We start from the raw sequence: 11,512 nt of genomic DNA, 5'->3' as shown, positions 1-11,512 counted from the left end.
AAGGAAGGGGGAGGGAGGGAGGGAAGGAAGGAAGGAGAGAGAGAGGGAGAGGGAGGGAGGGAAAGAAAGAAAGAGAGAGAAGAAAGAAAAGAAAAGGAAAGGAAGGAAGGAAGGAAGGAAGGAAGAAAGAAAGAAAGAAAGAAAAAAAGGAAGAAAAAAGAGGGAAGGACATGTTTAAACATTTTCTTTTAAACAAAAAATTTTAAACAAAATTATGGCATACCCATATTTTAGAATAATTTGCTACTAACACATGGAATGAGGGAAATCTATATATTCTGACACAGTACATTGACCCTGATATGCTAAGTGCAAAAAAAATTGCAAAATAGTATCTATCCTAGGAATCCACTTAAAATTGGTTTTAATGTTAATATATTCATAGAAAAATATATGAAGGAATATGTGCCAAAGATTACCAGTGGCTATTTCTGGGGCATGATGTATGTATTTCATAATGTTTACATTTTTATGAGCATGGATTACTTTTGCAAATAGGAAAAATCCAATGAAGATTAATTATTTCCCCAAGGGAAGGAAGGAAATAAAAAAGGAACCAGCTGGTGTGGGGAAAAGAAAGAGAGATCAGACTGTTACGGTGTCTATGTAGAAAGAAGTTGACACATAAAAGACTCCATTTTGTTCTGTATTAAGAAAAATTCTTCTGCCTTGAGATGCTGTTAATCTGTAACCCTAGCCCCAGTCCTGTGCTGGCAGAGACATTTGCTGTGTTGACTCAAGGTTTAATGGATTTAGGGCTATGCAGAATGTGCTTTGTTAAACAACTGCTTGAAGGCAGTATGCTTGTTAAAAGTCATCACCACTCTCTCATCTCAAGTACCCAGGGACACAATACACTGTGGAAGGCCGCAGGGACCTCTACCTAGGAAAGCCATGTATTGTCCAAGGTTTCTCCCTATGTGATAGTCTGAGATACGGCCTCGGCCTGGTGGGAAGGGAAAGACCTGACCATCCCCTAGCCTGACACCGTAAAGGGTCTGTGCTGAGGAGGATTAGTAAAAGAGGAAGGTCTCTTTGCAGTTGAGATAAGAGGAAGGCATCTGTCTTCTGCTCCAGTGGAATGTCTCGGTGTAAAACCCGATTGTATGTTCCATGTACTGAGATAGGAGAAAACCACCTTAGGGCTGGAGATGAGACATGCTGGCAGCAATACTGCTCTTTAATGCACGAGATGTTTGTGTACATGCATATCAAAGCACAGCACCTTTTCTCAACCTTGTTTATGACACAAAGACCTTTGTTCACATGTTTTCCTGCTGACTCTCTCCCCACTATTACCCTATTGTCCTGCCACATCCCCCTCGCAGAAATGGTAGAAATAATGATCAATAAATACTGAGGGAACTCAGAGACCGGTGCAGTCCTCCTTATGCTGAGCACCAGTCCCCTGGGCCCACTTTTCTTTCTCTATACTTTGCCTCTGTGTCTCTTTCTTTTCTCAGTCTCTCGTTCCACCTGACGAGAAACACTCACCGGTGTGGAAGGACTGGCCCCCTGCAAGCTGGTAATGGGATTTATTCACTGTCTTTGGGTGAGAGGTTTCAGTGTAATTCCACGGTGAGCACACTCTGATTCCAGCACCCTAGGCAAGAGCGATCTGTAGTAAAAACAACGGAAGTGACCATGCCCACACCAGGGAACGCAGACAAATGGCCTCTCTCCGCTCCCTTGCCCTGGTCTCCTGCTTGTTGCTGTGGCTACTGCTGCTGCTCCTGACCCTTGGCTGACGCCTGAGTTCCAGCTTTCTTCCCATTTCCTTCTCTCACCCTGCAAGCCACTGTAGAGGACACTTAAACATGGTAGTAAAGACCTTGGCCTTTAGAGGTAGGTGGCTGTAGGTTCAAACCCCGACTTCACCACTTTCCTGTGTGACTTTGGAACATTTACTGCTCCTTTTAGGACCTGTTTCCTCATATGAAAAATATCATCTTAGAGAACCTGCCTCATAGGATCTTTGGAGTGATGAAAAGAAATAAGTATAAAAAGCCTGGGCATGGGTGGCTCATGCCTGTAATCCCAGCACTTTGGGAGGCTGAGGTAGGCAAATCACTAGAGGTCAGGAGTTCGAGACCAGCCTGGCCAACATAGTGAAAGCCCATCTCTACTAAAAATACAACCATTAGCCAGGCATGCTCGCTTGAACCCAGGAGGTGGAGGTCACAGTGAGCTGAGATCGTGCCACTGCACTCCAGCCTGGGCAACAGAGCAAGACTCAGTCTCAAACAAAAACAAAAACAAAAAAAACCCCAAAGAAGTAAAAATGTGCCTAGGCATAGTAAGTGCTTAATAATGACACCTATTATTATTATTATTATTATTGTCACTGAGTCCTATCATTTCTTTCTTGGTAGAATCTTTCCCAGCTATCTTCTGCCTGATAAACTCCTACCCAGCTTCCAGGCCTGGCTCAAAATGCCATCCCTGTGAAACCTCTTCTGGTCCCTTTCCCAAAGAGCCAGAAATGATTGACGTTCCCACTGGAGGGAGATTACACTCCCGCACTGCACTGGGTACCCGGCTGCATTACTCAAATTCTACTCTGATTTGCAGGTCTGTCTCCTCTCCTCTATAGACCCCGAGTTTCTGCAGGGCAGCAGGCAGCTCAAATCTCTTCATCTCATTGCAGTCCCAGAGTGTGAGTGCAAGTAATCATTTTTGCCATTGATTTAATCCCATCCTTGCTTCTAAGACCTTGGCCTAGCCATTTCCAGTTCACCGGGCAACTATGATAACAGCTGTCTGATTAGTCCCCCCTAATTCAGGCTAACGTGGATTATGTAAGTCCCTGCTCAAAACCCTTCCAGGACAGAGCAGAATTTTCGAAAAAATCGCAGAGGTGGAGCCAGACCTGGGTTTAGCTCTAGTTTTGCCACCGGCTGATGTGATCCTAAGCACCTGTCTTTACCTCTCTAAGCCTTAGCTTGGCCATCAGTAAAACCAAGGCCCTCCTGCCACAGGGCACTAGAGGGGACTCAGTGAGAAGTGCATGTGAAAATGTGTCAAAATTACCTGAATGTTAGTTATTACTATCTCTATTATTTTTGAGAGGTAGTGTGTATCAGGGAGGAAGGAGAGGGTAGCTGAAAAAGTTTCTGTCCTGGAAGTCAAACCACCTTCTGAATGGTAATCTTCAGCAAGTTTCTCTAGTTATACAAAAAAAGAGGAGCGCTCTAAGATTTTTCTACTCCTAGGGTCCTGTTTCCTCCAGAAACTGCATTTGAAGCACTCTTTGTGAGACCAATCCCCAAGGCAAGGGGGCAAAAACTCTTATCCACTTTTGAAATTAAATGCAAGTATCAGAGAACGTCTGTGCAGTCCTTTACCACGCACTCCCATATCCATCCTTGTATTTGAAAAGGGCTTTAATGCGAAGAAGTCTCGGCCAAATCTTGACGGTGGTATTCTCTACATGGTGGGACTGGGCATCATTTTAATTTTGTGTTTTTCTAAATCTTCGAAATCTACAATTTTGGAACTAGAGAGATGATGGGTGCACAATATTGTGAAGGTACTAAATGCTACTCTGTCCATTTCAGAAGGGCTAGTTCTATATTATGTGAGTGTCGCCTCATTTAAAAACTTTCAATACGCTCACGATTTACAGTAATTCTTTAAACCATGGTTTGAAGAGAGAAGTACAGTGGATATCAAGGTTCGGGGACCGCGGAGTCGCGTGACGCTTGGCTCCGCCCATTCGTCCAGGTCGCAACCGAGGCTGCCAGCCTGTAGAGCACTCCTCCGACCACGAGGGGACAATGCAAAGCCGCCACGTTCCCCACACTAAGGCGAGCACCGCCTCTTGCGTCTTGGAAGCGCGTGTGCGTGCGTGGGGCGTAGCAAGGGACGGAAGCTCGGCCCGTACGAGCGCCGCACACGCCAGTCTAAGCCGGCTGTGTTTTGCCGCCGCTGATGTTCGTGGCCCAACGCCCCAATCCTTGCCGTCCCATCCCACACTCAGCCTTGCGTCCCTCGAGCCGGTCTCCGACTTCCATTTCCCACCCTAAACCGCCTACCCGGTTTCTGTTGCCCGCCCAGTTGTCCTCGGCTTGCTGCGCTGAGGGTCCCCTGTCAGCTTCGACCCCATGGCGCTGCAGGCGCTGCAGAGCTCGGGGGTGACGTTCCGCAAGATCCTGTCTCACTTCCCCGAGGAGCTGAGTCTGGCTTTCGTCTACGGCTCCGGGGTGTACCGCCAGGCAGGGCCCAGTTCAGACCAGAAGGTGAGCCCGGGCAGTCCCCGTCAGCCCCACGACAGGGAACTGTCTGTTCTCACGAGTCCCGTTTTGCCCTCGATTCCTTCAGAGCCGGAGAGCTGCCTGTCCGCTCTGCACACTCCACGTGTCCACTAGCAGAGTGAACCGTAGGTCTGCGTTCTTAGTCTAACGACAGCGCGAGTTGAAGCGAAGGTGTTGAAAGATACTTAGGAATCCACGTGGGTCTAGAGCAGGAGAAGCAGTTAGGCAGAAGGAAAAGCTGCTGCAGGGGCAAGTGGAAGAAAGGAAAGGAAATAGTTATCAGGTTCTTTCAGTGTTTTCAGTCGGCTGGACATCAGAATTTTCTGGGGAGCTTTTAAGAGAATCCTAATACTCGGGTTCCACCGATGGAGATTCTGATTTAATTGGTTTGGGATGAGGCCTGGGCTTCAGGAATTTAAGAAACGTCCCAGGTGATTCTAATACGCAGCCAAGTTTGTTGAGAGTCGCCTCTATAAATGTAGGAGAAAATGCAAAATGATCTTCTGACTTCAGGAAACTGGCGAACTGGTTGTAGGGCCCGGGCAGGTGCAGTGAAAGTAACTAACAACAAAAGTTAGTGCGTGACCAGTATATTTACCCTCGCTCAGCACATTTAACAAGGGTCTGAGACTAGGCATTGTTACTTTTCACAGTTGGCTCAGCACAGCCTCAGTAAGGGTACAGTTTTCCTTGTAATTTGCAGAATTCAGTGTGCAAGTTTTAATTGGTTCCCCTGCGTCTGGATACCTGACTGTAGTCTGTCTTCTGATTAACATCCTGCCTGTTCACTTCCTGGTGAGGCCATCTATACTGTTGCTTGGATTTTCTCTGTTTCCCTCTTATACTACTATTTAATATTTTTCTTTAAATTGGCAGCATATGAGAAATTATGTTATTATAGGCTAGTTATTTTTTCTGAATATACCTTAACATAATTACACATTTTTTAAAAACATGTTTATTCCATACCTGCCTCGCCATCAAATCTTAAGTGTCCCCAGTGGTCTGGAGAGTCACACTGTGGTAGAGCAGGTGTTAACCTCCTGATGGCGACCTCTGCATTCTGCCATGGAGGTTTTCCTTTGAGTAGACCTGGAACTTCCTGCAAGACAAGGTCCTTCCTTCCCATTCCCTCACTTTTGATTCTTTACATTCAAGTGAACAAGTTGTAGATTCCAACACCTAAATCTCTCTCACATCAGTCCGCATCCTTAGCGCCTTAGCTAATATAATTTAATTTCTTACATGGAATCTTGTCATGGCTTCAGATCTAATTCCCCCCACTCCCTTAGTCCCCTTCTCTCCAGTCAGCTCTTCTGCAGGAAAATTTTCTAGTGTGGCAAACAGCCTCCCTTTCTGATCTCATCTTCCACCACATAAATGTGTTCTATTTCAGTCATATCTAACGGCAGCTTCCAGAACATGCCGGCTCCCATATCCACAGAGCACTTTCCTCCAACATGGCTCCCTACCCTTCCCTGTGCTTCCCCCAGTGCTTCCAGCAAGTCTGTTTAACTCACATGTCCTTCAAGACTCAGGTTTGTCATCTCTAGGAGAATTTCTCCCTCCTGTGCTCCTGATCTGATCCCAATTCTGAGTGCATTTAGTACATTTTGTATTCCTCTATGAAGTCAATGTAGTGATAATTTGTTTATTCTCTCTAGTAGACTCTGAGCTCTATACTTCTACCCTAGGGCCTGTCAGAGCTCATTATAAGTACTCAATGAGTGGTTGGTGAATGGGTAAGAGATAAAATAACTGACTTCCTTTTATAAAATATTTCATAGAGTTTATCCAGATGGTGCTAATTTGATCTGGAAGAAAAGCGGAGCACATTTAGCTACATTTGTGAAAGGCAGTGTAGTGCAGTGGTACAGCACACACAATTTGGAGCCAGACCACTTAGGTCTGCCACCCATAAGCTCTGTGTCCTTGGGCGAAGAGCATCATCCCCTGTGCGTTGGTTTCTTATAAAATTGAGATAATAGCAGTAGCTACCTTGTAGGGTTGTGTTGAGGATAAATGGAGTGACTGCGTATGTTATCCATCAAGTGTTTGAAGAATGCTGGCACAACAACACATGTTAAAGAAGTGTTTGCTGTTATTACATTGATGAAAACGAAGCTCAAATTGGTTCCAGAGACTCGCTCACGTTTCTGATGACAGCACCAGGCCTTCTGACTGTTGATCATAATTGCATAATATGTTAGAGCTTTTCCATGCTCTCTTTCTGCCTTTCTAGGAATTAATACTGAAGTTATTGTCTTTTCTTCACTCCACAGAATGCTATGCTGGACTTTGTGTTCACAGTAGATGACCCTGTCGCGTGGCATTCAAAGAACCTGAAGAAAAATTGGAGACACTACTCTTTCCTAAAAGTTTTAGGGCCCAAGATTATCACATCCATCCAGAATAACTATGGCGCTGGAGTTTACTACAATTCGTTGATCATGTGTGATGGTAGGGTAAGTGACTGCTGGCCTTTGTCTTAACTTGGCTAGTTACTAACCTGGTTTATTAGAGCGCCAGCTAAATATGTATGTTCTTGTAGTCAGGAAACATTCACACTCCTGCTGGACGTTGTTATAGTCAGGAAATATGTATGTTTTTATAGTATGTATGTTCTTATAATCAGGGAACATTCACACTCCTGCCAGACGTCTTGAACTTGGGGACAGAGCAGGGACTGGAGTCCTTCCTCATCTCCCATTAACTGGTTGGGTGTGACTGACTTTTTAAATTTTTTTTACTTTTTGAGACGGAGTTTTGCTCTTGTCGCCCAAGCTTTAGTGCAGTGGTGTGATCTTGGCTCACTGCAACCTCTGCCTCGCGGGTTCCAGTGATTCTCCTGCCTCAGCCTCCCAGTTAGCTGGGATTACAGGGGTATGCCACCTTTTAATAGAGACAGGGCTTCGCCCTGTTGGCCAGGCTGGTCTTGAACTCCTGACCTCAGAAGATCTGCCTGACTCAGCCTCCCAAAGTGCTGGAATTGCAGGCGTGAGCCACTGAGCCCGGCCAGACTGACTTTATTTTTTTTGTCTTTGGCCAAGTGGTTCTCAAGTTTTAGTGTACATCAGAATCCCATAGGTTGTGTGTCTGTTGGACACACATATTGCTGGGCCCCACCCCTAGAGTTCTGATCACTAGGTCTTGGGTGGGGATTGAAGATTTGCATCCCGTAACACCTTTCCAAGCAGTGCTGAAGCTGCTGGTGTGGAATCATTGGTCTGGTCAGTGGGAGGAATAGGCAGGCCATTTTAGGGTCAGATTGGAGACTGAATTTATCTAGAAAGAGGGGCAGATACCCCCAGAAAGAAGTTGGAAGTGAAGAAGATAACACAGGTGATTGGGAGCATGTGTGTCAGGTGATAGGAACCTCTTGGTGCTAGGAGATGGGTGGAATTTGACAGTGGGTGTTGGAGAGCAGGTAAGTTGCTTGGATTCCTGCTGGTGGGTCATCTGACAGCAGGAACTTTGCTGAACTGTCTTTCATCTGAAGCATCCCAGTCTCCGAGAGAGCTGTCAAGAGCTAAGCAGAACCCCAACCTGCAAGGATCAGTAGGGGTCTAAATGAGATGCTTCCTAGAGCTTCCCTGGGCCAGGGATGACATATGGGTTTCACTTGCTGTGCCAGCTCTGCCACTCATTGCTCAGAGCAGTCAGACTTTGACAGGCATCAAACCACCTGGAGATCCCATTTAAATGCAGATCCTGACTCAGTTGGTCTGAGATGGAACCTGAGATTCTGCTTTTTTTTTTTTTCTTTTTTTGAAACAGAGTCTGGCTCTGTCACCCAGGCTGGATTACAGTGGCGCTGTCTTGGCTTACTGCAACCTCTGCCTCCCGGGCTCAAGCCATCTACCTGCCTCAGCCTCCCAAGTAGCTGGGACTATAGGCACATACCACCATGCCTGGCTAATTGTTGTATTTTTTGTAGAGACAGGGTTTTGCCATGTTGCCCAGGCTGGTCTTGAACTCCTGATCCCAAACAATCTGACCATCTTGGCCTCCCAAAGTACTGGGATTACAGGTGTGAGCCACCATGCCCCGCCAAGATTCTGCTTTTTTTTCTTTTTTTTTGAGATGGAGTTTTGCTCTTGTTGCCCAGGCTGGAGTGCAATGGTGGAATCTCCGCTCACTGCAACCTCCACCTCCCAGGTTCAAGCAATTCTCCTGCCTTAGCCTCCCAAGTAGCTGGGATTACAGCACCCGCTACTGTAATCATGCCTGGCTAATTTTTTGTATTTTTAGTAGAGTGGGGTTTCACCGTGTTGGCCAGGCTGTTTGCGAACTCCTGACCTCAGGTGATCCACCCACCTTGGCCTCCCAAAGTGCTGGGATTATAGGCATGATTCTACGTTTGTTATGAGTTCCCAGGTGATGTCGGTGCCACTGGTCAAAGGCCCACGCTTTAAAGGGCAGGAGGTTGGAGTACTGACTTGAGAAGGATTTGAAGGTCTGTCTGAACTTGGCTAAGGAGTGAGTGTTGTGATTGACTGGTGATGTCTGCATATCCCTTGGGCCATATATTTGCTTTTCTGGTTGAGATCCAGCCCTGCTTTGCCTGTGTTTTGCAGTTGAGGAAACTGAAGTTCAAAGAGAGGAAATGACTTCCATAAGGTCGTGCAACTAGTTTGCAACAGGTCCCCTGACTTCCAGGCCCGTGGTGTTTCCGTTAGCTCCCAGTAACTTGACTAACAAAGCAGCTAGAAGGGCTTTCTGCAGTGCTGCTGCTGGAGTTGGGGGGAAAAAGGCTGACACTCAGTACAGCCTTCTATATCCACTTGAGTCATGCAGAACACTTAGCTTTGTTCTTTCTCCACAGTTAATATGCCAAGCCTATCTCTAATTAGTAATTTTCAAGCAATATTATAAGTTCCAGTAACCAAATGTTTGGGTATAATTGTATGCCAAAAGACCATACTTTTAGTTGACAATTTTAGCTGCTTTTTATATATTTACAGCTTGAGAAGGCTGTTTGGATACTGAAGTTCAGCAAAGTGGGTCTGAAGATACTTGTTTATGCAAATGGGACTTTGTAACCTGGGAAATCTACAGGATTTAGCAGAATTCAGGCTCTTCCCATAACCCTAATCTTGTGGACTTTCAATAGTTTTACAAAGGTGATTTCAACTCTGGACTGGGGAGGGAAACAGTTTTAGGGAGGGACTATTGTCATCCTTGCTTCAAAATTAAACTATAAACTATATTCCTCCCCCTTGGTTGGCTTGACCTACGCCCAGGCATGAGCTTGGATAGCCAGCCTGTGAGGCTGGCAGCAAGATGGAGTCAGCCACGCTGGACTTCTCTTACTATTATAATCCTGTGAAGGCAGTTTCAACCTCGCCTCAGATACCCTAGCGGCCAAATCAGTCTTGGGCACTAAACCTCTCAAAGATTTTGGTGGAGATGTGTGTTTTCACCAGGCAGGCATTTTGAGTGGCTTTGGAATCAAGGTACTGCTCTGATCAAGAATTTTATATATTTCCTTATATTTTGTACTTGTATAAGCAATATCATGGTATTTTACTCCTTTTTGTGCCATTTTTCCCTTCAGCTTATCAAATATGGAGTTATTAGCACTAATATTCTGATTGAAGATCTCCTCAACTGGAATAACTTATACATTGCTGGACGACTCCAAAAACCGGTGAGTGTTTTACAGGCTACATAGTTAGGGATATCTTTCTTCTCTGAGCATAACCTTACTTTGATCATTGTGATTGCAGTGAGATGGAACTCTGGAAATAGAAATGAGTTTCTGACTCTTCCTATTCCCTATAAAATTTATTGCCAAATAGTATCCACATATTCTCTTGTGATATTGTGATATAAGAAGAAATATGTATTTGGTTTTTCTCCTTGGGCTCCTGGTTCAGAGGTCCTAAAACCCTTGGAATATCTGAGTGATAGGGATGAGAGTGTCTTTTATTATTCATAACAAGTTCCTTTCAGTCGTATCTGAGTTTATACTAATGAAGTGACTCTTGATAGGCCCATAGAAGGATTCAGGATAGGGTTGGTTGCCAGGGAGCCAGCCATGTGATAAGAGGCTGGACCTTTCAGGCTCCCCACTCCCACCTTCACAGAGGGGAGAAGGGCTGGAGATTGGGCCAATCACCAATGGCCAGTGATTTAATCAGTCATGCATAGGCAGTGGAACCTCCATAAAAAACAAAGGGGTTCTGAGAACTGGGTTGGTAAGCACATCAAGGTGCTGGGAGGGTGGTGTGCCCGGAGATGTCGTGGAGCTCCACACCCTTCTGCTACCCCGTATCTTACCAAGCATCTCTTCCATTTGGTGGTTCCTGAGTTGTGTCCTTTATAATAATCAAGTACATGCGAGTAAAGTGCCTTCCTGGCTGGGCACGGTGGCTCACACCTGTAATCCCAGTACTTTGGGAGGCCAAGGTGGGTGGATCATTTGAGGTCAGGAGTTCAAGACCAGTGTGGCCAGCGTGGTGAAATCCCATCTCTACTAAAAATACAGAAAAGTTAGCTGGCCGTGGTGGTGCATGCCTGCAACCCTGGCTACTGGGGGAGGCTGAGGCAGAAGGATCACGTGAACCTGGGAGATGGAAATTGCAATGAGCCGAGATCATGCCACTGCACCCCAGCCTGAGTGACAGAGTGAGACTCCATCTAAAAAAAAAAATATGCCTTCCTGAGCTCTGTGAGCCATTCTAGCAAATTACGAAACCAGAGGAAAGGGGAAGTAGCCCCCATCCCTTTCTAGTAAACGATCAGAGTACAGGCAACCTGGACTTATGATTGGTGTCTGAAGTGGGGGAGGCTTGTGGAACTGAGCCCGTAACCTGTGGGATCTGACTCTGACTCCAGGTAGCTAGGGTCAGAATCGAATTTAGTTGTAGGACAGTCAGTTGGTGTCTGGAGGGCTGGATAATTGGTTGGTGTGACACCCACATTTGGAGTCAGAAGTGCTGGGAGTAGAAGCCGGATCACAGTCCACTCTCCCTCCTGCTGCCCTCCCATTCAAGATTCTCCAGTGACTGGATCGGGCTCCAAGTTGACCCATTTGGGCTGGGGGAGAGTGGCAGAGGAGGTGCCTAATGCCTCAGTGGAGCCTCTCTCAGCACCACCCAGTCACCTTGTCTCCTAGGACATGTACCACAGAGGCACTGTTTGTCCACTAATGCATCCAAAGGGCAGTGCCTGAGTCGTGGGATGCTTAAGTAACCTTTGAGTAAATGAATGCATCAAGTAGTCATTCCAACGGACTGGTGTTCCCATCCCTTTTA

The 11,512-nt window shown here is 46.1% G+C and overlaps 2 protein-coding genes across 4 annotated transcripts in view; one reads left to right on the top strand and one right to left on the bottom strand.

Annotated features, from left to right (window-relative positions):
• LOC108519321 (Fanconi anemia group D2 protein-like) overlaps positions 1 to 4,105 on the bottom strand; it is a 12,332-nt gene extending 8,227 nt beyond the window's left edge. The window contains exon 1 of the mRNA XM_017858243.1: positions 4,035 to 4,105. Within this exon, the coding sequence (XP_017713732.1) occupies positions 4,035 to 4,105 (71 nt within the window). The remainder of the gene's footprint in view (positions 1 to 4,034) is intronic.
• Positions 3,831 to 11,512, top strand: part of TAMM41 (TAM41 mitochondrial translocator assembly and maintenance homolog) — a 57,719-nt gene continuing 50,037 nt past the window's right edge. For 2 of the 3 annotated variants that reach the window (XM_017858259.1, XM_017858258.1), the window contains exons 1-3: positions 3,831 to 4,238; positions 6,536 to 6,718; positions 9,811 to 9,903. In XM_017858259.1, coding sequence (XP_017713748.1) covers positions 4,104 to 4,238; positions 6,536 to 6,718; positions 9,811 to 9,903 — 411 coding nt within the window. In that variant the 5' untranslated portion in view covers positions 3,831 to 4,103. The remainder of the gene's footprint in view (positions 4,239 to 6,535; positions 6,719 to 9,810; positions 9,904 to 11,512) is intronic. The other variant, XM_017858260.1, reaches the window with a different exon arrangement.

The sequence above is a fragment of the Rhinopithecus bieti genome, unplaced genomic scaffold (genome assembly GCF_001698545.2).
Source record: "Rhinopithecus bieti isolate Rb0 unplaced genomic scaffold, ASM169854v2 scaffold_48368, whole genome shotgun sequence".
Classification (NCBI taxonomy): domain Eukaryota; kingdom Metazoa; phylum Chordata; class Mammalia; order Primates; family Cercopithecidae; genus Rhinopithecus; species Rhinopithecus bieti.
The sequence above is the reverse complement of the archived record's forward strand: the minus strand, read 5'-3'. Positions and strand labels throughout refer to the sequence as shown.